The sequence below is a fragment of the Lissotriton vulgaris genome, chromosome 2_1 (assembly GCF_964263255.1).
Source record: "Lissotriton vulgaris chromosome 2_1, aLisVul1.2, whole genome shotgun sequence".
Classification (NCBI taxonomy): Eukaryota; Metazoa; Chordata; class Amphibia; order Caudata; family Salamandridae; genus Lissotriton; species Lissotriton vulgaris.
This window is the reverse complement of record NC_141687.1, coordinates 1660191565-1660218093: the sequence shown is the minus strand read 5'-3', so window position 1 is coordinate 1660218093 and position 26529 is coordinate 1660191565. Positions and strand designations below refer to the sequence as shown.

The 26529-nt window shown below is 50.5% G+C and overlaps 1 protein-coding gene across 8 annotated transcripts in view; it reads left to right on the top strand.

Moving 5' to 3' along the window:
• Positions 1-26529, top strand: part of PHACTR4 (phosphatase and actin regulator 4) — a 633103-nt gene that overhangs the window by 428598 nt on the left and 177976 nt on the right. For all 8 annotated transcript variants that reach the window (XM_086957584.1, XM_086957577.1, XM_086957583.1 and 5 more), the window contains 2 exons: positions 18018-18582; positions 19231-19490. In XM_086957584.1, coding sequence (XP_086813710.1) covers positions 18018-18582; positions 19231-19490 — 825 coding nt within the window. The remainder of the gene's footprint in view (positions 1-18017; positions 18583-19230; positions 19491-26529) is intronic.

Sequence of the window (26529 nt, the reverse complement as noted above, 5' to 3'; positions counted from 1 at the left end):
TAGATGTATATCCTGTTTTCTTGGCCTGTCCCCCGTATCCTTTGGTTAGATTGTATGGCACCTGATCCGTTTATTTAGATAATATAAAATAAAACCTCCACTATATCCTGTGACCTATTCATGCGTTCTAATACAAGTTCTATCCTGAATCGCTGCCGGACCTCAGGGTTGTTGGCTGATGAGCTGTGTTCTACCACGATATATTGGGTTCTAATTATGTTTAACGGCCGGCCCCTGCGGTTGTAGGCCCATACTTGTATTTTATGAATGCTGCAATAAAGGTTTTCCAAAAAAAAAGAAAAAAACCCTACCAAATTTACCCCGCCACACAAAATTGGTTCATAGTTACTTTTTAGTACTTCAGTTACAAAGCGCAGCTGCGAGCTTATGACCAGCACAGATTTATTACTCAAAGAAGTAAAGATTGAGGCTGTTACCAGCACTAATTCCTAGGCTAATAACCAACAAATTGCAAAAAGGCTTTTTTTTTTTTTTTTTTAAATTTTTAAAACCTTTATTGTAAAAAGCACACAGCTATTCAGCCTAACATCCCGGAGGCAAGGCAGCATAGTATAGAACGGTCATAGTGCCTAGTGATTCTTGTCAGGACAATGCAGGTTGTTTTATTATTTTTTAAAACAAAAACTTAAGCAAAGCGCCCGAGGGCGTGAAAAAAGGCAATGGAAATGAAGAAGACCACTAGTCGGTAGGAGGCGGAAGGAGCTGGAGAAGTTGTAGAAAGAACTGAGACAGAATGTAGCAAAAGCGGGGGGGGGGGGGGGGGGGGAAGGAAGAACAGGAGAATCAGTACAAGAGTAACGTAGCTGTCGTCAACGTCTATGGTGACAAGCGTTCATCTCGTGGCAACGGTGCAGGTGGTAAACACAAGTCCCCTCTATAGGCATTCCAGGCACCCATACCTTGTTCCACGTCTGAGGCCGCCCCCTGGCAGTATACACAGTCTTTTCGCGCAACATACACCAGTCCATGTTGGCCTTCCATTGTACCACCAGGGGGGCCACATTAGAACCCCACCTCTGCGCTATGTCCCGTTTAGCGACCATATTGCCCAGTGTGGCCCATCGGGTCTGCGCCGTATCATAGTCATTAGGCTCCCAAACATTCAGGAGGCACCTACGCGCCTCCGCCGCTAACTCCACTCCAGTCACCTCCCGCATCACTCTATGAACCCTCTCCCAATAAGGGGCAATAACGGGGCACTCCCACAGTATATGAAGAAAGGTGGCAAGGGCTCCGCAGCCACGGCGGCAGAGGCCATCCGGCGAGAAGCCCATGTGCACAAGCCTGGGGCCGGTGACATACACTCGGTGAAGGATTTTAAACTGGACCAATCTCAGACGCGAGGAAATGGCTACCTCCTTAGGGGAGGACACAGCACTCTGCCAGTCCTCATCGTCCAGTTCCAGCCCATCGGCCACCCACTGTTCTCGCAAGCGCTGGAGGAGGTCCACCTGAACGTTAATTAGTTTCTTGTAGGACAGAGAGATGGCGCTATCAGGCATATGCCCGTCCAACACCCTGTCCTCCAAAGGGGAACTCTCGGGGATGTCACCCTCCTCCGGCCTGGCGGCAGTTATTGCGTGCTGCAGCTGGGCGTAACGGAAAAACTCCGTAGCACTCAATTCATACTCCGCCTGCAGCTGTGGGAAAGTCTTGACCACCCCCCTGGAGAGCATGTCCTCAACCCTCGAGATGCCTATGAGATCCCACTTCTCAAAGCCCTTGGTGTGCCAAAGCTTGCCCAAAATGTCGGAATCAAAGAGAGGGGTAAATCTCGTCAGTCTGCCCTGCCATCCCTGTATCTTAGTGACCGTCCGCCACGTATGGACCGCCGCCTTGGTCGGGCCGGTGAGGTTACGATCAAATGATCTAGAATATAGGGCGCGATAGTAATTGCCTCCGTGCAAAAGCCAGCGGTCCATGGCATAACCGGGGTTGTCCACGGGACCGTAAAAACCATGATTGATGGCGGTAAGTTGAGAGGCCCAGTAGTATCTCCGCACGTCCGGTAGCGCAATGCCCCCATCATACCATGGCATGGTGAGCTTCCGAGCAGCGACACGGGGTCGGCCGTCCCAAAGAAGGGCACGCTGCAGACTCTCGACCTCCCTGAAGTAGCGGGCCGGGACAAGGTCCTGAGTATTCTGCAAGGCATACAGGAACCTGGGAAGGGACATCATTTTAAATAACGCCGCCCGGCCCAGCAACGAGAGAGGGAGCTTACGCCAACTCTCCACGTCCCGCCGCAGACGGTGGAGCGGGGGGAGCAAGTTGTGGTCATACCTTGCCTTAGGGTTATGTGAAATGTAAATCCCCAAGTACTTAAAGCCTTGTCCCGCCAGTTGGATATTACAGCCTCTGGGAAGGCGCGGCGTATCGCCCTTGAGGATGTAAAGGGAGGATTTGGCCCAGTTAATAATCAGGCCGGAGTAACGCCCAAACAGCCTGAGCACATCGCACGCCACGATAAGCGACTTGCAAGGGGAGGTGAGATACAACAGGATGTCGTCCGCGTACAGGGAGACCCTGTCCTCAAAGCCCGGGGACCAGGAGATCCCATGCAAGTCAGGGTGCGAGCGCAGCATCGCCGCGAGGGGCTCCAGAGCCAGCGCAAACAGGAGCGGAGACAAGGGACAGCCCTGTCTGGTGCCTCGCTGAAGTGCGAAGGGAGCAGACATACGACCGTTCACCGTAACAGCAGCCAAGGGGCTAGAATAAAGAAGTCGCACCCAGCCCAGGAAGCCCGGCCCAAAACCAAGTTTCGTCAGGACTGCCCACAAATAATTCCATTCCAAGGAATCAAAAGCCATTGTGGCATCAAGGGAGGCCAGCACCGCCGGTTCAGTGAGGGCGTGAACTCTGGCCATAACGCCATGCAAGCGTCTCAGGTTAAGGGCAGTATTGCGGCGGGGTATAAAACCGGACTGATCCGGGTGTACCAGGTCGCTAATAACCCCGACCAATCGATTAGCCAACAGTTTGGCCAGGATCTTGGGTTCGGCGTTGAGGAGGGAAATAGGGCGGTAGGACCTACAAACATCTCGCGGCTTGCCATCCTTGTGAATAACCACAATAGTGGCCAGTCGCTGGTCCAGGGGGAAGACGCCATCCTCACGGGCACGGAGGAACATGTCTTTCAAGTGAGGAGAGATCACGTCCGGCCGGATCTTATATAGTTCAACCGGTATGCCATTGGGTCCGGTTGCTTTGCCCGTACGCAAAGCGCGGATCGCCAAGGCGATCTCGTCCGCAGTGATGTCCCGGTCAATGTCCACCCTGTCCTCCTCAGAGAGGCAAGGAAGGTCTATCGCCGAGAGGAATTCAGCCGAGTCGGCCTCGGAGCGATCTGACCCCGAGGTGTAGACCCCCCGGAAATAGTCAGCAAAGGACTCGGCGATGGCGCTCGGATCAGTAACCACCACTCCGTCATCGCACAGGATCTCCGGAACCACTCGGCTCGCCATCTCCCGCCTGTCCAGCCAGGCCAACAATTTACCAGCCTTGTCCCCGACGTCATAAATGCGGCCTTGCTGTTCTTTCGCTAAGAGCAGAGCTGCATTCGTAGCAAGATAGTGATACTCCGAGTGCTTCAGAGAGAGTTCATGCAGGAGGGCGGGTTCGGGCTCGGGCCCCAGACGGGACTCGAGGTCCAAGACCTCCTCCTCAACTTGCAGGAGATCCGCATCACGAGTTCTTTTGGCCGCCGCGATGAGAGCCAAGGCCTCACCCCGCAACACCGTTTTGAAGGCCTCCCAAAGGGTGACCGCAGAGCCCACTGAGCCAGTATTTTCTGTAAAATAGAAGGCGATGGCCTTGGCCAGCAGCGCTCGCATGTTGTGGTTGCGGAAATACCAGGGATTTACGGCAGCCGGGCGGCTGGACAAAAGGACACCGAAGTCAAAGGAGATCCACAACGGCGAGTGGTCGGAAATGCCCCTTGCCAAAAAACGCGCCTCAGAAATGGCAGGCGATTGCGCCGCCAGGGTGAGGACATAGTCCAAGCGGGACAGACTTCCATGGGCACCGGAGAGGAACGAAAACTGGCGAAGCGCCGGATGTAAAAGTCGCCAACAGTCCACCAGACCCATAGAGTCAAGGAAGGTCGGCAGCCACGTTTGGGAACCCGGAAGGTCTCTCGGTGGCTGACGATCCAGGGTACCAGAGCAGACTGAATTGAAGTCCCCCCCTAGGATCAGTAGGCCCGAGGGCAGAGACAAAATGGCGCCACCAAGGTCCCGGAAGGTGCTAGACTGGAGACCAGGGGGAACATAAACCGACAACAGGGCCAGGGAACGCCCCTCCCACCTCCCCGCCACAGCTGCGTAACGCCCCCTATCATCTAGCAGGGTGACGTCTATCTCAAGCGGAAGGGACGCACGTACAAGGACGCCCGCCCCCCGGGAGCCCGAGGAGAACCCAGAGTGGGCGACCATTTTATAACCCTTGCGATTCAGGGCCCTACAAGAGTTGCCCACTAAGTGCGTTTCCTGCAGTAAAACTACATCAGGCATGTTCCTTTTTATCAGCTGGAGCACCACCCCTCTCTTGACCCTATCACCTAAGCCATTGACATTCCAGCTAAGCACTTTTAGTTTCCTACCCCCCATCCCCAAGCAACCCGCCCCACCCGACTCCGTTCGACCCGATCATACATTGTTCAACAAAACACACAGTCCATTGCCTCAAAGAAGAAAAAGAAATAGAAGCAAAAAGGCTTTTTATAAATAGCATAAGAATTGCCAACCCGCACAAATGCATTTATTTTCACTCAGGCAACAGTTTGGACAGATTGTGCAAAATCTAGCCCTATCCATCACTGTAACATGTGCAGATTTTGGATGTTCACAATTCTTTACGGCCCTTTAACTGGGGGCTTGTGAAACTGCTAAATTCCATGTTAAGATTTCTTTATTGTAAACAGCCAGCGTGCCTATTGGACTCTTTTGACAGTGAAATACTTTAGGCATTTTCTCTTTGTTATGCACAACTCACACTTCAACCATACCTTGTTTTTTTATAATGATGGGGCTTCTGTTGTTAAATAGAAACAAGCATTTGCAATGCAGGAGGTCTTGCATTAGTGAAATTTTGAGCTATTGGTGTTGCTAATAATAATCGTCAATAGCTCAAGCTTACAGTAATGCAAGACCTATTGCATTACAAATGTAACACTTAGAGGAGTAGCTAGTGATAATGAGGGCTAGGAGCAGGGGGTTTGGACACTTACCATCACATGGCGGATTTTCATCCCACATTACTGCCCCAGCCATATTTGTATGTATGTATGTATTGGCATACTTATATAGCGATATGTCTGTCACCCAACGGGTATCCTGGCGCTAAGACTATCCATACACGATCATCCATACACGATGTTATCCGCTACTGTCCCACTTACTCTGCTCTGGGAAAGAGGTGAGTTTTTAAGGCTTTCTTGAAGGAAGAGATATTGCCTGTGGTTCTCAACCCCATCGGCAAGGAGTTCCACAGTCTTGCTGCAGTATACCTAAAAGATCGGCCTCTCAGCGGGATCTCAGAATCTTGGGAACTGATACCAAGCAGGCTGAGGCCGAGCGGAGAGATCTGGAAGGGGTATACCAGGAAAACAGGTCTTGCAATGGTGCCGGTCCCTGGCCATGAAGGGCCCTAAACACCAGGCAGAGGGCTTTAAAGTCAATCCGCTGGGAGATCGGCAGCCAATGAAGATCTTCTAGTGCCTTTACAGATGAATCAGAGCGGCGACGGGAAAGAGCCAATTTAGCTGCAAAATTCTGCACGCGTTGCAGTTTCCCCACCAAAGTCGTTGGTGCCCCCAGAAGTAGTGCGTTGCAGTAATAGTCTGCTCAAGACTATGCTCCGCACTACCTCTGGCCTGACCTGCGCAGGGAGCAAAGGTAAGATTTTCCGCAGTGTGCAGAGCAGGGCCATACAGGTGCCCACCATTTTGTTCACAGCCACGTCCAGCTGATGGTTAGGACCAAACATCACCCCCACGTTCCGAACAGAATCAGCCGGCGCACTAGTGCCCTGAAAGGCAGGGGGCCAAAAGTCCTGTGGAAGAGGCCTTGGAATACGGTCCGTTGAACAGTGCAACACCTCAGTTTTAGAGCTGTTGAATTGCAACGAATTCTGACCCAGCCATTCCGACGTAGAGAACATGCAGCGGTGAAAGGTTTCTTGTGGCACGGCCTCCTTGCCCTCAAACGAGAAGACAAGCTGGGTATCGTCGGCGTAATTGGTGACTGCTATGCCAAAGGATTTTATAAACTTGACCAGGGGGCGGAGGTAGAGATTGAAAAGAATTGGGCTGATGGCCGACCCCTGTGGTACACCCTGACCAACCCCTCTGATGTTAGATTTTAAGGGTGGCAGGGCCACCACCTGGTGTCTGTGACTAAGGTACGACACCAGCCATTCAAGGGCTAGGCCCGACACCCCCGCCTCCTCCAGCCTCCTGATCAAGATCGCATGGCTGACCGTGTCGAACGCGGCCGACATATTGAGCAGCACTAAAAAGGCTGCTCGACCTTGATCGGCACGAGTTCTGAGATCATCCAGAACAGTCACCAATGCCTACTCCGTCCCGTGGGCTGGCCTAAAGCCAAATTGAGCTTCATCCAACTAGGCCTTAGACTCCAAGAAACACGACAGATGTTTTGTAGTCCATTTCTCAAAGATTTTAATTGGAAATGGAAGCGGGGAAATTGTTCTGTAATTTGCTGGGCAGGAAGGATCTACGGTTTCCTTCTTGAGAAGTGGAGATACCACTGCCAACTTCCAGCAATCCGGGACCCGTGCGGACCTAAGGGACTGACCACAAATGGCGAAGAGTGGAGGAAAGAGCTCTTCTTGAAACAGTTTCCAATATTTATGAGGAAGTGGGTCTAGGGGCGAGCCTGACGAGACACTATTAGCAAGTGTGTAAAAATCCTCAAAAGACAGAGGTGGGGGCGTGGCCAAGATGGCGGGGTGAGCAGACTCTTCCTCCCGTAGCTCCTCCGGCCCGACTCAGCTCGAGCCCTTTTCTTACGCTTTTCTCCCCCCGCTGATGCTCAGCGCGTGAGAGGAGTGTGGCGGAGTACCTGGCGAGCACATTGATGTCGCTTTGGCCCTAATCGCCTCGGGGGAAGCACTTCGAAAGTCCGATCGAAGATCGAGGAACGGAGGAGAGCCTGGGAGGCGGAGCGAACTGCAGTGCTGTCCAGGCGCCTCGGCTGGGCCTGGTGCTGAAAGCTGACGACCCGGAGGGAGTCTGACCCGCCACGCGACGGAGGATAGAGGAGCCCTGCGGGCAGGGTCCCGGCGGCACGGAGGACTTTGGACGTGTGCTTTGGCGCCCAGACTCGTGACGGCGACACACTGCGCTGTGAGGGCCCCGGTCCCGTGAACGAAGTGCAGCGGCCTCAATGCTGGGATCGGACCATCTGGGCCCTTTTGTGTGACTGTGTGACATTGGCTGTGGAACTTCTCGGATTGCTGTGTTCCTGAGGGGCCCCGGCGGTGTCGCCGGGCTTGGCTGTTCTACCCTGCCCCGCCCTGCCGCCATTTTGTCCCCGAGGGATCGGTGTTGGTGGCCTCCACCGGTGCCCTTAGCTGGCGGGTGTCTGCAGCCGCCTCCGCTGCCGGGCTAACTCTCTGTGGGACGTGCTGAAGGGAGGCCCCCTACTTTGGCTTTCAATTGCCGTCTCGGCTGGGCACCCGCGGCTGGCAGTGCCCGGACTGATCCGCCATTTTGTCGCTTGTGACGCAGCACCTCTGCTCGCAGGGAGTTCCCCACATCGGGCGCTTGCCGGCGACTGGGCATTCCTGAGGCGGCTGGACCTGAGCCCACGCATCGATTGCAGCGATTGCGATGACTGGGAGGGGCGGCTCGAGGAAGGGGGACCGTACCCTGCCGGACATGCTTGGCAGGGCCCAGCAGCTGCGGGACAGAACACAGCCGTCGCCGGGGTCTTCCCGGGCCTCGGCGGATGCGACTGGGGGGGAGCCACCGGTCACGAGGTCTTTTATGGAGGAACTGTTTAGCTCTCTCAAGGAAGACTTTCAGACGCTGAAGCGGGAAGTGGCCAGTGAGGTCCATGAAGTGCGTAGGGAAGTGGAGGGCCTCGGCGAGCGAGTTGAGACGGTGGAGACAGCGGCCCAGCGCCGAGATGAAGAGATAGTCCATCTTCAACAGGACGTTCTCCGCCTCCGGGAGCAGTGTGTTGAGCTCCAGGCCCACTCTGAAGACCTTGAGAACAGGTCCCGGCGGAATAACATCCGGGTGCGTGGTGTTCCATCCACGGACGAGGGGACCGACTTGGTGGGCTATCTGCAGGACCTGTTCCGAGAGATCCTGGGGGAAGCTGCGGACTTCCCTATTCGCATTGATAGGGCACACAGGGTTGGTCGACAGCGCCAGTCATCGGCGCCCCCACCGGACATTTTGGCATTCCTGCCCGACTTCCCGTTGAAGGAACGCATCATGGCTGAGGCCCGTAGGAAACAACCACTGACTTTCCGGGAGCGGCCTATAGCGCTTTATCAGGACCTGTCCGCCATCACGCTGCAGAAGCGCAGGTCCTTCAGGATTGCCACTGACTTTCTGCGTGAACACGAGACGCCTTATTCCTGGGGACATCCTTTCCGCCTGATCTTTCGGTGGAATGGGGTGCTGCATCAGCTACGCTCCTTGCAAGACATTTGTGGGGTCCTGGGGCTTACGGCTGCGGAGGAGGAAGGAGCTACACCGTCATGGAGACGCTCAGAGAGGCGGAGGTCGGCGAGGAGACAGTCGACGGCTAGCGCAGGGCGTCCTGATTCCCCTACTATCAGGGCGGACATGGCCGACGCTTTGAGGGCGGCAGCCAGGGACTTGGCCGACTCCAACGGCGTGGCCATGACGGCCTAAACTCACTCCGGGGGGAGATGCTCTCAGCTTCTTCGATGCTGGGTTTGGGGCGGGGGGGTCGGGGGGTGCGGATGGAGGTGAGTGGCTGAACGTCCACTTTGCTTTTTTCTACTGACTTGCCCGTTTTGGGGCTTGGCTGAGACAATGGGGTGTTTAAGTTTGCATTTGGCTAGTTGCCATGGGTGTGTTTTGGGAGGGTGTAAGGGTTCTTTTGATGTTGGGGAAGTCCCGTCCGATGTTGTCCATGCCCACGCTTGGCCTGTTTTGGCTTTTCCCGCACACCTGCCCCGTGCTCCCCACCCGCTGATCCCTTGCTTACTGCACAGCGTTTCTGATCCCCGGGAGGAATGTCGTCCCTAAAGGTAGTGACCCTTAATGTTAAGGGTCTGAATAACCCTGTGAAGCGCAGAGCGATCCTATCTTTGCTGGAGGGGACGCAGGCGGACATATGCCTCCTGCAGGAGACCCACTTATTGTCCCGGGATTGCCATCGGCTGCGCTCTGCTAAGTTCCCCACCCAGTTCTTCTCCTCGGCAGCGAACAAGACCGCGGGGGTAGCCATTCTCCTGGCAAGCTCCTTTAGGGGGGAGGTTTTGTATAAGTATGCTGAACAGAAGGGGAGGCTTCTTGCATATCGCATGCGCTTAGGGGGAATAGCGTTCACGGTTGGCTCCGTTTATAGCCCAAATGACCACCAGGAACGTTTCTTGGATTCCGTGTTGGTGGACGTCACTGCCTCTCCCGACCTCCATGTCATCTTGGGGGGGAGACCTTAATATTGTCTTCGACTCTGTGATGGACAGGTCGGCGCAGCGCTCTCCGCAGACGGGGGAACTTTCCCAGGCTGTGAAGACCCGGATTGCGGAAATGGACTTGCCCGACCTTTGGCGTTCTATGCACCCTACTGATAGGGACTACTCTTACTTTTCACATGCGCACCGCACCTACTCGCGGCTGGACTATCTCCTGGTGAGTGGACCGGTGCACGCTGCCGCCACAGCGGTGGACATTGGGGTCTTGACCCTGTCTGACCATGCACCAGTCGCCGGCGTTTTCAAGTGGCCGGTGGCCTCTCCCTCTCGGGGGGCGTGGCGCCTTCGCGATACCCTTTTACACAAAAAGTCTGTGGTGAAGCGCATTGGGGAGGTCATACAGGATTTTTTGACTCACAATAGCAACACCGACACGTCCCAAGCGACGCAGTGGGCGGCATTGAAGGCGGTCCTTCGGGGGGAATTTATTTCCATCTCCTCAGCCGAAAATAGGGAACGGCTGCGGAAAAGGGATGAGCTGACCGTTCAGGTCCGGGAGCTTGAGCAGGTCCACCGCCGCACAGGGGCTCCAAGGGTGTGGAGGCAATTGAAGGCTGCGAGGAAACTCCTGTCGGCACTGGATCTTGATAGGGCGGAGTATGCCGCCTTGCGCTTGAAGCATGCCTTCTACTCAGGGGGGGACAAATGTGGTAGGCTCCTGGCACACCGGCTCCGGGTCGCGCAGCAGCGTAGCGTCGTGAAGGAACTGGTGGGCACAGATGGGGTGGTCGTTTCCGGTGACGCAGAGGTGGCGGAATCCTTCCGCAGCTTCTACGAGGCGCTGTATGCTGAGGAGCCCTCCTCGCCGCGAGACGCCGAAGACTATTTGGAGTCAGTGGCCCTTCCAGTGCTGGATCCTGCTCAGGCGGACCATCTGGAGCGGGATATCCATGTTGAGGAGGTAATTTCCGCTATAGCGCGACTGAAGCATGGTAAGGCCCCGGGCCCAGATGGATACACGTCTCTGTTTTATAAGACCTTCTGCACGGCTGTGGCCCCTGTCCTTGCCCGGCTATTTAATTCCTTCTCCGAACCGGGAGCCATCCCGCCGGACCTCCTGAATGCGATGGTCTCGGTAATCCCGAAACCTGGGAAAGACCGGGCCTTATGCAGTTCGTATAGACCCATTTCGCTTTTAAATGTCGACCTCAAGTTGTATACGGGGATTTTAGCGTCCAGGCTGGGTCTACACCTTCCCGGACTGGTGGAGGCGGACCAGGCTGGCTTTGTACCCGGCAGACAGACGGTTGACAACACCAAGCGGGTGACGCATGTTCTAGAGAAGGCCTCGCGGATCCCATGGGAGCGGATGCTGCTGTCGGTTGATCCGGAGAAGGCCTTCGACAGAGTTCATTGGCCGTATCTCGAACTGGTTCTCAGGAAACTGGGAATCGGTGATAAGTTCCGCACCATGGTATTCAACTGTTATAAACATCCTTCAGCGTCGGTGCGGGTCAATGGGTGTAGCTCCAGTGGCTTTGCCATTGAACGCGGCACGAGACAGGGCTGCCCCCTCTCGCCGCTTTCGTTTGCCCTCTACATGGAGCCGTTTGCTCAGAGGATTCGCGACAACCCCGATGCTATTGGGGTCAAGATGGGCCAGTATGTCCACACGGTTAGCCTTTATGCGGACGATGTCCTGCTGACCCTGGACGACCCTAGGAGGTCGTTACCTGCTTGCATCCAGGAGCTGGACACCTTTGCGCGTGTGGCCGGCTTCAAAATGAATATGAGCAAATCGGTGGCGTTGGATGTGTCCCTGGCGGCGGATACCAGGAGGGACCTTCAGCGCCTTTTCCCCATGCAGTGGTCCTCGTCTACGGTGCCATACCTGGGGATTCTGCTGGCGCCCACATTGCCTGAGATGGTTACGGCCAATTACACTTCCCTCAGCAGGAAGATCAAGGAGGAGCTTGGCCGTTGGAGCAAGGGCTTACTGTCCTGGCTGGGTCGAATCGCGGCGGTTAAGATGACGGTGCTGCCCCAAATTCTGTATCTTTTTCGTGCTCTACCTCTCCAGCCCCCGGCGGGCTGGATACGACAAACGCAGGCTGACATCTCCCGCTTTGTCTGGCAAGGCCGCAAGCCGCGGATGAAGAGGGTCCTCTCCACGCTTGCCCCGGAGGCGGGGGGTCTTGGTATCCCGGACCTCCGTAAATACTTTCAGGCGGCACAACTGCGATACCTAGTGGAGTGGAGCAGGTGGGAGTCCGACAAACACTGGCTTTTTCAGGACCAGGCGGTGGCGGGCCGCACCCTACAGGAGGTTCCATTCTTGCGCTGCGCGCATCGCCCTGCTAACCTTTACGCCTCTTGTCACGCGGGTCCCCCTGAGGGTGTGGGATGCAGTCTGCGAGGTCCGGGACCTCACCACCTTCCTTTCGCCGTTCACACCCATAGTGGGTAACCCGGACTTCTCCCCAGGGATGGAGCCGGGAGCTTTTTCCCATTGGGTGAGTGCGGGCTGCAGGGTGCTTTTCCAGATCTATGGGCCGGAAGGCGTAATTCCTTTTCAGCAACTTCGGCAGGAATTCGGCCTGACGGAGCTGGAAAGATTGCGCTATATGCAGGTCCGTCATTAGGCCCTCCAACCCCAGGTGCGTGACACCGCTGCTCGCCAAATTACACCGTATGAGAGGTGGTTGGTGACCCGGACCTCTGATGCTAAGCTGATTACCGATTTGTACAAGTACCTACAACCTCCGCCGTTTCACTATTATAACCCAGGGAGGGAGCGCTGGCACAGGGAACTGGGTAGGACACTCAGCCACAAGGAGTGGGATAAAATTGCATACCGGGCGCGGCACTCTGCATATCATACGGGCCTTACGGAGACCTTTACTAAGGTGTCCACTTACTGGTACTACACCCCGGAGAGACTGTATGAAATGCATAGACACTCTGACAAGGGGTGCTGGCCGGGCTGCGGACAGGAGGGTACCCTCTCACACATTCTTTGGGCTTGCCCCGTGCTGACCGCTTACTGGAAGGAGGTTTTGGACGAGGTGGATAAGCACTTTGAGATAGAGCTGCCGCGCTTCCCGGCGTATGTCTTGCTGGGCCTTCCCAATGACCTAATGTATCCATTGAAGTCCCGCAGGGGTAGGCAGATCGCAATTGCGCTGGGTTCTGCGGTCCAGAACATCCTTATCCACTGGCGCACCACCACTGTCCCCTCCATTACGGGTTGGCTGCATAGGCTCTGGCAGGTGTTGGGAATGGAAAAGATGTCGCTTGCGGTGGCTGGGGAGATAGACCAATTTGAAGAGCTGTGGCAACCCTTCCTAGCGCTGCTGTCCACCGAATTCCGGGAGCTCACCTGCCCGAGGTACCTTAGACTTCTTAGGCTGATGCCACCGATGACCCCGGCGGATTAGACTGAATGGGGGGCGGGATCTTGGGGGGTGGGGTGCGGGCTTTTTGGGGCGGGTAATCCTAGTACAGGGCCATTGGACGGGGGAGTTGGGGTATTGTTTTCTTCATTTTTCCTTTATTGGGGGGACGGGGGACGGGGGGGATTGGGTTGTGCTTTGTTGTGTTGCTAATGGCTTTCCGTGCTCAGATTTGGGGTGTTGATGTGCACACAGGGGTTACACAGATTGCTTTTTCACCTTTCATTTGCTGTGCTTTTCCTCTGGACCAACGGACTGCTTTTCGCCAACGCTCCTGAGTTGTGCCTTTTCCCTTTATTGTACTGTATGTAACCCTAACCTCCTATTCCCCTCCCCCATGCTTTTTGTCTCAATAAAAATGCTTTAAACCTAAAAGACAGAGGTGGGAAACTGTTCAGTCGAGCTAAGCTAGCATCTCCCTCCATGGTAAAGGACACAGAGGGGTTGGGCTGAAATGAGGGTCAGAGCCAGGTGGAGTGGCAAGATTACGTAAAATGGCGGCGATCTTATCTTCAAAGGCCTGTGCTAGCGAATCGCATAAGGATTGAGATGCAGAGATATAGTTTACAGTACTGGCAGGGCGTGACAGGTCTTTTACAATCTTGAACAAGGCCTGGGATTTATTCGCCGCTGACAGTAACGACTCCTCTAGAAATCTAGCCTTTGCACATCTAATCTGTGCTTTATAGGTAGCCAAAGCCCGCTTAAAGAGGGCCCTATCGGAATCAAGATATTTCTTTCTCCAGGCACGTTCAGCCCGCTTGCACTGGAGTTTTAGCTGAAGCAGATCCTCAGAAAACCACGGCCTAGCGTGATTGGTCCAATCTCTAGTTTTACGCAGCGGAGCCAGGTAGTCCAAAGAGGCCACAATACGCTGATTAAGAGTTTTGTAGCTCATGTCCACACTATCTCCCAGAGTAAAGCCATCCGGAAGCAAAGTAAGCAGAATTGGCTGTTTCGTGAGCTTAGACCACTGTCTGGTCACCCTAGAAACTCCTGAACTGCCTTTCTTCGCTAAGGCGGCAGAAAGTGAGAGAGAGAAATGTACAAGCGCATGATCCGTCCAGCACTGAAGTAAGATGTCCCGTATGGTCACATGGCGGGCATCTGCAAAAATCAGATCTAAAATGTGGCCCTTTGAATGGGTCTGGGAGAGTATTAGCTGCTGCAGCTGGATGTTGCAGCACGCCTGGATTAGATCTTTATATGCTGTGTCCACAGGACCATCGGCCACAGATTAAAGTCCCCCATCACCATAAGTCTTGAATGGGAGTTAGATAGATCATGAGCTCAGTCACGTCCGACAGAGCACTGGACGGAGGTCTATAGCATAACAGCCCCGTGTATGAGACACCTCCCTGCCCATTTAAAGAAAAGCCCATCAGTTCACATCCTGGGATTGCCTTAATGTCAAGCTGGGTAAGATCTAGTGTCTCCCTGAAGATCAGGCCGACTCCTCCCCCTCTCGCCCCTACCTGGGGGTTGTGTCTGATTTTATAGCCTGGGGGGCAGGCAAGGCCCAACTCCACAGCGCTATTCGCTCTTGTCCAGGTCTCAGTCATGAGAAGAATGTCGATGCCTGTTGGATTTGACTCTGGGAAATTGGAGGCCTGGTCAGGGTAATCCAGTGGTTTTCTGGGATATCCAAGGGTGCGGGAGGGTCCGAGGTCGTGTAAAGTTGTAGAAACAAACAAAACATGAAAACGGGTGTCGTGCTAAGCAGCGCAGCTCTCGAGCACAATAATTAATGAAAAATAATAAAAGTGGGCACCGTGCTATAATATAAAGCACGGCGCCTTGAAATTTAACATTTATGGCAGGCTGTGGAATGGGCTCCATGGTTAAAAAAAAAAAAAAAAAAAAAAGTTTCCTAGAAATCCAAGGGTTTGAGGGTTTAATTGTTTGAGGTGGCACCTGAGCACATTAATTAAAAAAATGATGAAAGCGGGTGCCATGGTAGAATATCATGCACGGTGCCTGGACAATTTCACATGTCTATGGTGGCCCGTGAAACAGGCGCCATGGTTATTAGAAAAAAAAAACACTTTTACCGGGATATTCAAGGGTGCGGGAGTGTCTGCGGTTGCACACGGAGCACAAGCACAGTAATTTAAAAAAATATTTGCATTGCAGTAAGCAAAACACATCGTGCCTGCAGTAAGAGAAACTCAATAAAGAAAATATTGCTTACAGACTTAAGAACACTTACCATGTAATAACTGAAGTAAAAGGGCCAGTCGCCATGTGAGGTTACAAATGAAGACAAGGCAGTACTATAGAGGGACTAACAAGCCTCTTTACGAATCAGACGCCAGCATTTACGTAGGACACTGACAAAAGCCAATTACAAATATGGGGTACGAGTGGGCTGGGCTTCTATTACATACTCCACTACAACAAGTCTCGCAGAGCAGCGCATGTGCGCTGACTCTAGGTTCGACCTAAAAAAAGTTTATGTATCCAGTTTGTAGATATAAACATGCAATTTGGATCCTCTCTCGGAATTGCAAATTTTGTTCCCAAAATTATGCCTTAGGAGAAGTAATCCCATTTACTCAGTTATATCTACAAACTCGAAAGCAGATAATTATCTGTGATTAATGTGTCTTTTTTTCTATTTCGTAACCGCATAAGCATTCCTGCCCATCAGAGGAAAAAGTTTATTTTGGAAAAGAGTGTCAATGCAAGGCCAAACTAGTGTTTGCCTCTGTTGTGTGGATAATGCAGTTTGATAAACTTTGTCCAGAAAATCGCTTCACAAAAAATAAAGTATATAAAACACGGAACGGCAGCCCCTGTAGCCCCAATGACTGGTTTGAATGTGAAATGTGGAAGGGGTACAATTTTTTCATTTGTTTAGTCATGCTGACGTGTCCCTCAAATTCGTAGCTCAAGAACACTATGCACCTAAAGGAACAGCTGGCTCTGCTAGGCATACAATGTTATATAATGCATTATATATTGGCGCTCACCTAATAGGGCCTTGTGTGTGTGAGATAAAACTTGAAACTTACCCTTCTGTACTGAAAGAGAACTTGCTAATTCGCCACAGTCACCGGATCTCCCAAATTTTGTAAAATGGGAAAGTTGCTATAAATGGGAGACATGGACTTTTGTCTTAATCCAGAGTTGGGAACCTGGAGATCTGCTGTCCAATCGCTCTTTTGCCACTTACCCAGGAATATTGTGCGATGCTGGGCAAATCACTTCATCACAATATGCTTGAAACAGTAAAAAGGTGTAAACCAGCTGTGCGTTTTGTTGTATAACCCAGTTCATAGCCACCAACATCCCATCATAGTTTCAGTAATCCGGTTTAACCTGGTCTTGCACATTATTTCTTAGCTACATACTGCACCTTAGAATCTTTAACCCCTTAAGTGCTGCCTCGGTGCATTGGCCGACGGCAGCACTACCTCCCCAGTGCTGCGCACGACCATTGAACGTCCATTCAGCACTAGTTCTAATGGACAGCGCAGCACTGGGGAGGAATGTGTAATAGCAGCTATGAGGTTAAGATGCTCCAGCTGCATTATAGACGAAAAGCACCCATTTATTTAAAATTAATTTAAATGCCACATACCATTTCTCAGGATAGTGTTTCAAATCGATGTTTGTTTATTATTGCTTCTAGGGTGAACATTCCAAAATACCTCCTCTGCCTTTCTCTCCTGAACTGTTCTTCAATATGTAATCAGTGCTTTAAATAAATCCACAATTTATTAAAAGATGGGCAATAAAGAAGCTGAGCATTTCACATTTAGTGCTAGCTACCGGAAAGTGGTTCTTGTAAACACTGCTTTCTAACTGTAGGGCTGTGCTATAGAAAACATACCTAAAAGTTACCCAAGTGAGACAGTGCAGTGTTAAGTCTAGTGAACCCCCTCTGTCTGCCAAACAGGTGTATTTACTTTGTAGCTAAGTTTGTGCTATAGAAATCTTTCTTCATTCGCATTCACTTACCACCATTCCACATAATTACACTCACACAATGCCACTCCACATTATTCCAATACACTCAATACCACATAATTACTATACACTGTTCCACTGCACATCATGCCAGATAATTCCACTACACAGTTCTACACCACACAATTCCACACCTAACAAGTCCAATCCAACACAGATAATTCCACTCCACACCACATACATCCACTCTATTCCACCAAAACCCATGGATAAAAGACATTGCCATGGACAACGCCAATAGCTCAAACTCTCACACTTGTTTTTATTGTGACCGAGTAGACATCTCGGCAAGTGAGCATTAATATTAAGCCCCACATCACAGCCGTAGAAGAATACAGTGATGCACATCACTCATGCGGGAAGGGAAAGATAGGAACTCATGCATATACAACAACTCATCAGGATTGTATTCCTCTTCTTAAGATTAGACCAACAGATTGTGCAGCAGAGCTTGATCAGCTGGTGTCTGAAACAAAATAAATAATAGGGTAAAGAGGGACTAAATGCCGTAAGATATGTCTGCAATATGCATGGATCATTCAAAGTCTTTGAGATCCCCAGTGCAGTTTTGTGAAATATCGTTGGGTAAAGAGGTGCTGCCCATGACGCACTGACTACAAGTAGACATTCTTCCATGTTTAAACCCAATGCATGCTGGAATTTGGAGCCCCAATTTTCCTTATGTCTCCTATGTTACGTAGTCTCTTGATTCTGAATAGAATGGGAGCAGAAGCTTTTTAGGCGGTAAGGTCTAGAAAGAACCAAACTGGAGTTCCTTCCTAAACAGTAACTGATTTATTGTCTCTTGATATTAAATCTTGTATTGTATTGAAATCTAGAGCGAGATTTATAATGACTAGTATGTAAGCATCTGAATATACAGCTATTCTTTTAACCCATCTGTCAGCAACGCTCTCTCTTTCGTTTCAGCTGAGTTGACCCAGGTGGTTGGGGGAAACACACTTGTGTCTGTAAATGCTAAGCAGTCCCCACCATTGGTGCCCAAGAAGAATGTGCCTCCGAACTCTGTTTCTGAGCTAGCTGCTGGGCCAAAAGCACCAGTCAACCCACGTGAAAGGACCAATCGGCCGGTATCTGTGGAGGCGGCTCAAAACCACCCTTCTCCATCCCCTCCTCTGCCCACTCATATCCCACCTAACCCTCCACGTCACCCAGCTCCTCGATACCAGCCCCCCATACCGCTCATCTTGGAGCCACAGGTTGCTGTAGAGCCTCCTGAGGAGAGTCTGCCGGTGCGTGAGCTTACAAGCAGGGCTGGTTCAGAGAGTGGAGAACCTCAGGCACCCTCTCGGATTTCCCAGCTACCACTGCACATTCGGATTCAGCAGGCCCTCACTAGTCCACAACCTGTGACACCCGAGGGAACACATCGGGCTCACTCGCTATTGTTTGAGCCTCAGGACAGCGTAAGTGAGGACAGCTCTTCTGGAGGACGGGTCCACTCCCTGCCGGTGACCATTGAGCTGCTCAAAGTGTGAGTACTGAGTATCTACTCTTGAAACTTGCCCACCCACAATCCTAGCGCATCTCTCTCCCTGCCCTCCCACACTCCTAATTCCCTACTACTTCATCCCCCAATGCTGAATCCCTGCTTCTCCCCAATTGCCAGTTACTTTCTCTTAGACTGTATCCTGTCTGCTTCACTCTTCTTGCTTGGTTATCTCCCTTAGTTTTGCACTTCTTCCGACCCTTATACCTTTTTTTCCTTCATACCCCCATTTCCCCTTATTTCTTTTTCAAGATCTTTTGTTCTCACCTGTCTTACCTTCTTTTCCTGTGCTACTGTTCTTCTTTGAACTTCCCTTTCCAGTAGTTTCACCTCTTTTTCTTTGCCCTCATGTTCTGTTTATTTTTCTTTCTCGCCTGTTCTCGTCTAGTGCATTTAGTTTTCTTTTCTCTGTTCTCTTCTACTTCTTCATAACCACACACTTCTTCCTCTCATTTTTCTTCGTTCGCTCTTACCATCTCATTATTTCATTCTCACTTCCTCTTGCTTTGTATCACATTTCTCACTTTTCACTCTCCACTGTCCAGCTTTTATTATTCACCTTTTCTGTTTAAATGTGTCTAGTGTGTATGCACTTCATCTACTCTTTTTAAGCTAACTGTGCTATTTCTTCAGGCCTGATGATGAGGAGGAGGAGGAGGAGGAGGAGGAGGAAGATGAAGATTTGTCTAGCGAGTCAGAGCCGAGCTCGGGGCCCCATGTGCATATGGGAAACAACTTGTCTGTCACAATCATTCCCAACACCTTGCCTTCAGCAGTGCAGGAAGAAGAGGAAGAGGAGGCCAGTGATTCGGACTCTGAAGGCCCCATCCTGTACCGGGATGAGGAGGAGGAAGAGGAGGAGGATGATGATGATGAAGATGACAGCCGCAACAGTAAGCTTTTTATCTTTATCCTGTCTTGCCCGATCACTGATTTACTGAAAAGTACTAGGACAGATGCTTTGGATTTATGATGGATATCTCCAACCACAGATTCCACACAGCTACACTTCCAGTCTTCTGATCACTCTAAAGGAAAAAAATAATGTTTTCGTATTGTGCCAGAGAATGATGTCCACACCAAAAGCAGTGTTCAAGCTATGCCGAAAACTCGGGAAGCAGATGTCTCACAGACCTGCACTAGGTATGCCTATAGTGCTTGGGCTCTGGCCACAACTCTTAAGGCTTGCAATAAGTATGCCCTAGTGCACCCTAAGGCAATTGGGGACCAACAAGCTAAACTCTTATGTTGCTGAGCATAAGAATAGGTCACAGTTGAAGCAGAGGACCTGTTCCCATTCTAGGTTGTGTCCCTGTCACGATATCTCTCCTGTAAAAAAGTCCACTTACCACTCATTATTTCAGTAAGCCAAAGTCCTGGCATAAGCGTAAGAAGACCCAGACTCAAACCCATTCCACTATTTGAAATTCAGCAATAAGGTGCAAGGGCTTCATGATAAATATCGCACTCCACCGTTGTCTCTTGACTCTGTAGAGGTCCTGGCACACCTTGAGTTTCCCTGGCCGGTGTCAACCCCACAACAAATAAAGGCAGTTTGTCTTTTGGGTAGGTATACCCACCTTTAATGGGATATAACTAGCAATATCTTGTGAGCAGTCCCGGAGGATCTCTGGGCCTCACTAGCCTAAGCGATACATGATGGTCAGTATGCAGACAAGTATGTGCTCCAAGCTAGACAAGGCACTAAATACTTTTTCAGCTGAGCTGTTGGCACCAGTGACGTACTGAAAAGGCATGCCTTGTTGGCTTGTCCTTCAGTGATCTATGCTCTTCAAAGAAAAAGCTGCTGTGATGTTTGTACAATTCAACAACAGTTGTGCCACTGCAGGATCTCTGGGTTTGCCGACACCAAGTAAACAATATCCTCCTCAACCCTGACAATTCTGATGCTATTCCAGGGGGCTAGTTCAGAGAGAACAGCAGCCCTCCCAAACTACTACGCCGACGCAGTCCATTCAAGTCAGTGGATGTGGCACCGGAAGATTGCATTAAAATCAACAGGGGCAACAGTCCTCCAATTATTTCCCTGCCTTTGTGAAAACCAAGCTGTTTTAGTTTGCCCTTTTATGACCTTGCCTGGCTGATAGGAGGCAGAATACAGCATTTTGTCCGTGGCCAGAAGTCCATCATGTCAGACAAATTGTTCAATGGGGCTATGCCCTACCCTCATCTACTCCCCATCTTGCCTTCCTTACACACTGAAGGGACTTTCGGAGGAGCACTTCACACTCCTGATGCAGAAAGTCAACCTTCTGTTGTCTAAGGGTGCCAAAGAGTGGATACTGAACTTTGAGAAGGATGCTACTTGTAGTGCTTCAATTTTCTGCAGAGGGATGAAGGCCTCAGTTCCACTGAAATGCAAAAAGGCAAAAAATTAGAATTATAAAAACATTCTACAACACAAAAAATGGAAGCCATAATTGCAAGCCTGTGACTAAATCACCAGCCTGTGACTAAATTGCCAATGAGCTCCTCTGTATAACGAGGTATAGGAACCTGGCTCTTCGTGTGATATATAAAAAAATCTCATATACCGGGCAAAAAGCCCAGGGGTTCCCTTATGAGTGGACAGGGGCTTGATAAGCAATCCCAAAGTTTTCTTCTAGGGGGTACTTTGGTCGAGCAGTCTTAGGCTTAGAACCGAGGAGTGCAATACATTTGCAAATACACACATTCATTAATAAATGACACACACCACTCAAGAAGGAGATCCACGGCAATTTATAAAAATAGCAAGTATCTTTATATACGTATTTGTTCCACTTAAAAAAGTTGAAACTGCAATGTTCGAGGCATATGGGCTGCAGACCACACACTGTTGTTTTAGATCACCATCTGGTGGTGGGCCCGGATGATTAAACTTTGTTGTTGTCTTGGAAGAGTCTTTGTCTGCTGGATGATTCCTCCCTTAGACGGTAGTGCGCATGGTCATCAACTCCATCGTCAGATTGTTTTTTTCCGCCATCAGGCTCAGATGTGTTCATCGTTCGGTCCGGTTACCGATCTCTTTTCGAATTCATAAATCAATCTACAACATCAATATCGTCTTCGACACTGATTCTGGTCGCCCGCGTCGAAGAAAGGATCCACTTCTCGATTCCAGCGCTCGTCGGGCCGACCGGCCCAACTGCGCCATTGGGCTTTTGGCTCATGGAAAGAACACCGTTCAAGAAGTGCCCTGAGTGTGGACACAAGTTTCCCCACACCGAACTTCATGAGGTTTGCAACCTGTGCTTGTCTCCAGAGCACGAGAGTCGAGGCTGCGAGGCCTGCGCTTCATTCCGGTCCAAGAAAACAATCAGGGACCGTCGAGCTCGAAGAGCTATGGAGCAGTCATCATCGTCCACACCAGACCTCATCATCGACGATGCGCCGATCGAGGTAGACGTCGAAAATCAGCAAGAAGACGTCGCTTCCGAAGCAGAAGAGTCAGCTTCCGGAGCAGAGGATCGATCCGAAGATGATGATCTTCTTCCAGCTGGTCAACAGGTATGTGAGTAAGAGCGTCGACCCTGTTTAAACCCCCCCCCCCCCCCCCCCGTACCGGGACAGGCTTCGGTTCCACCCCCACCTTCGGGTCCGGGTACACACCGATCGAAACCTTCGACGCCCCGCCTTCAGGCTCGGCAGCGAAGAGTATTAAAAAGCCTCCGGTTGACTTGGGCTCAAGTCAGTCTGTCGGTCCCGAAAAGCAGAAAGTTCTTAAGCCGAAGTCAACACCGGCACCCAAACATCCATCGGTACCGAAAGTTACCGAACCGAAACCAAGTACGGTGTCGAAAGAGGTTCTTAAGGTTACCGAAACGAAAACGACCACGGTAACGAAAAAAGCGGACCCAAAAGCAGTTTCCATACCGAAACACACTTCGGCCCCAAAGGCAGATGCGTCTAAACACTCTGGATCAAAAAGCTTCGGATCCAAAAAGCACAGATCCAAAGAAAAGGCAAGAAAAGCCTTCGGAACCGAAACAAAGACCCGTTCCAAAGGCAATAGACACTGTAAAGCATAAACCTGTCGACCCCAAACAAGATAAATCGGCGCCGAAAAAGGATTTACAAATAGAAGAGCTTTTCCAACCAGATGTAAGGCAAAAGACTCTAAAAAGACTGGACATGTGTACACAGTGCCTAAAAAGAGGAAAATGGACTGTCCTAAACCATTGCCTGTTCCTCCAAAGAAGCATGTTGAAACTTCACCTATAAGACTGCCTTCACCAGAAGTAGAAATACTGGTATATATTTCTCCTGCAAGTTCACCAGCTAGCACACACAGCCTTATACCACAAGATGAGGATTATGGGGATACATACTCACAAGAGAGTTATCATCAAATGGATGTTGTTAATGACCCAGATGATATTGCTGGGCCATCAGGTGACCCATGGGAAGTTTACAATGCACCAGATGCACCAGATCTACCACAAGACGAGGCATACCCGTCTAGACCATCTCCACCAGATGACACCATTGGGTTCACACAGCTCATTCATAGAGCAGCTACTTTCCATGGAGTAGACTTGCATACAAATCCAATAGAAGAAGACTTCCTTATGGACACACTATTAACGTCACATAAGACCACAAACACACTTCCAATACTTAATGGAGTGGTAAGACACGCACCAGAAATATTTAAAGACCCAGTCAGAGCCAGGGTAATTAACCCCAGACTAGAAAAAAATACAAAGCGGCTCCCTCTGATCCAGCATATATTAAGGGACAGTTGCCACTAGATTCACTGGTAGTGTCAAATGCAATATAACGAGCCAACTCGCAGACAACAGGGGATGCTCCACCCCCTGACAAATTATCTAAGCTTTTGGATGCTTCAGGGAAACGCACCCTATTACAAGCTGCCAATATATGGAGGATTGCTAACACTCAAGCTCTGTTAGCAAGATATGACAGGGCTCATTATGATGAGTTAGTCTATCATGCAGCACCTGCCAGAACAATATAAGGCCAGGGCTGCTGTCTTGAAACAAGAGGGCAAAGTAATAACAAATACCTCCATAAGATCTGCACTAGACACTACAGACACAGCATCTAGAGCAGTAAATACAGGAGTACTGTTGCGCAGACATGCATGGCTACGAATCTCTGGGTTTAAACCAGAAGTACAAGCCAGTATATTAAACCAGCCATTTGACCAACAACATCTTTTCGGTCCAAATGTAGACAGTGCATTGGAAAAAATGAAAAAAGATACCGATTCGGCAGAATCAATGGGAGCTTTACAAACGCAAGCCCATAGACCTTCCTTTCGTCGCTCCTCATATAGGGGCGCCTCTAAAGGTTTCCAAACTGACAACACCTCCTCTACTTACAAAGTGCCCAACCAAACCTCGCCCAATAAGGGATATTATAGAGGAGGGTATAGAGGGAACAATTATAAAGGCAGAAGCAGAGGCAATAACAATTGCAACGCCTCTGCCCCCAAACAGTGACTTCCCTTCCATCCCCCCAGACCACTCCACTCCGGTCGGGGGAAGATTACAACAGTTCCTACCTGTCTGGAACTCCATCACCACAGACCGGTGTTTAAGACAAATAATTCAGCCAGGTTATCGCATGGAGCTCACTTCCTCTCCTCCAACAATACCACCCAGACAACATCCTGTGTCACAGGAACACCTCTCACTACTAAGACAACAGGTGGAATCACTACTGCAAAAGAACGCAATAGAACCAGTACCAAAAAAACATCAGAACACAGGGGTTTACTCCCTCTATTTTCTGATACGCTAAATAAGGACGGGTCTCTCAGGCCGATTCTAGATCTAAGACCCCTAAACCTATACATACATTCAGACCATTTTTATATGGTCACATTACAACAGGTTCTACCGTTACTACAGAAAGGCGACTTCCTTGCCACATTAGACCTCAAGGACTCCTACTTCCACATTCCCATTCATCAATCTCACAGAAAGTACCTAAGGTTTGTACTAGAAGATAAGCACTACCAATTCAAGGTGCTCCCCAATGGAGTAACAACCGCACCTCGAGTGTTCACCAAGTGTCTAGCAGTAGTAGCAGCACACTTATGAAGCGACAACATTCATGTCTTCCCATATCTCGACGACTGGCTAATAAAATCCAAGTCATACAACCAATGTGTACAGCACACAAGTCAGACAATCTGCCTGCTGCACAAGTTAGGGTTTACAATAAATCAAAAGAAGTCACATCTAAAACCGTCCCTATCTCAGCAGTATCTAGGTGCCACAATAGATACTTCCTGGGCAATAGCGTACCCCAACTTAATAAGAATACAAGCTATACAAACTCATCAAAAGATTTCAGCCACAACACTCACTACAAGCTCGAGTGTTCATTCAGCTAATAGGAATGATGGCATCTTGCATTTTCATAGTACCAATACCAAGACTACAAATGCGCCCCATACAAGAATGCTTGGCAAGTAAGTGGAATCTGCATTCTACCTGTAAGTTGGGAGCATCTATGGCATTCTTAGGAAACATACCATTAGATGATATCTGTAAAGCAGTTACATGGTCTACTACACACACATTTACAAAACATTATTGTGTAGATGTGCAGGCAAAACAACAAGCAAGTGTGGGTCAGGCTGTACTAAAAAATTTTTTTTCAAACTACTGCAACAGATGTGGGTGGCTGCCGCTAAGGGAGAAACTGCTGTGCAATCTATGCAACAGTGTGTGGTCTGCAGCCCATATGCCTCGAACGGAAAATGCTACTTACCAGTATGAATCTGTTCTTGGCATGTAGGGCTGCAGAACCACACACGCCCACCCGCCTCCCTGGCTACATATATCTGTTCCAGTATTATCTTATTTAGATACACAGCACATGGTCATTTTTATCTGTACTTATACAACTCCATCATTTGCCCAATGGCGAAAACAATCTGACGATGGAGTCGATGATCATGCGCACTACGATCTAAGGGAGGAGTCATCCAGCAGACAAAGACTCTTCCAAGACAACAAAGTGTAATCATCCGGGCCCACCACCACATGGTGATCTAATGCAACAGTGTGTGGTTCTGCAGCCCTACATGCCAAGAACGGATGCATTCTGGTAAGTAGCATTTTCCGTTTGAGTTCTGCAATGTTATACTATTGAAGGGAGAAAAGGTTCTGCAAACAGGTACAGTACAGCGACTTACGGGACCAATCTCCAGGAATTAAGGTGAGTGGTGGGCAAAGTCCAAGGCAGCACCAGTAGTACAGTGTGGACGTGGGTGAAGACACGACCGTGACACCAGGTGTAGGGTTTAAAGAGGGGTTTATTTTCAAGGTTCTTATGGGTTTTGAAATGAACGTCTTTCTGGTCCTAAAGGTCAGTCTTTCCCAGGCAAAGGTACTGGGGTCCGTGGCGCTGGTCTTCTACCGGTTTCCTTCACTCAGGAATAGGGGTCTTCAATCCAGTTACCGATGGGCTCGCCACATGCAAAGAAAGACCAACAAGAAGGGAGGCCGTTAGGTCACAGTCCTCTAGTAGGGTTGCACCAAGGGACCCAGGGAGTGTGAGGAGAAACCCGGTGACTCAAGCTATCAGTTTAACAGTGCTCCGTGTAAGACCTATAGAGGGGTGGGTATGAGCAGGGAAAGAGGGAAGGAGAAGGGTATTGGAAGGGTAGGAATGGCTTAAAGGGCCTGGACAAACAGGGATATGTACACGCTATTCGCTAGCACTTCGTCTTCCCACCCAGGCTGCCCAACGCCGCCGTACTTGTGACAGCCACACTCCTCCCTCGGGAGTGTGGCACGGCGGTTCGCAGGGTCGTTGGCCTCCTGGCTCGCCTCTGGACCCGGTCCCTCCGTCTGCTCCTCCGCGATCTTCCGTTCGGTTCTCTCGGTCTCCTTTTCCAACTCGGCATCCGTTCTTCGTCTCTTCCGCTCCCGCCTTCTCCTCCGCGGTGTT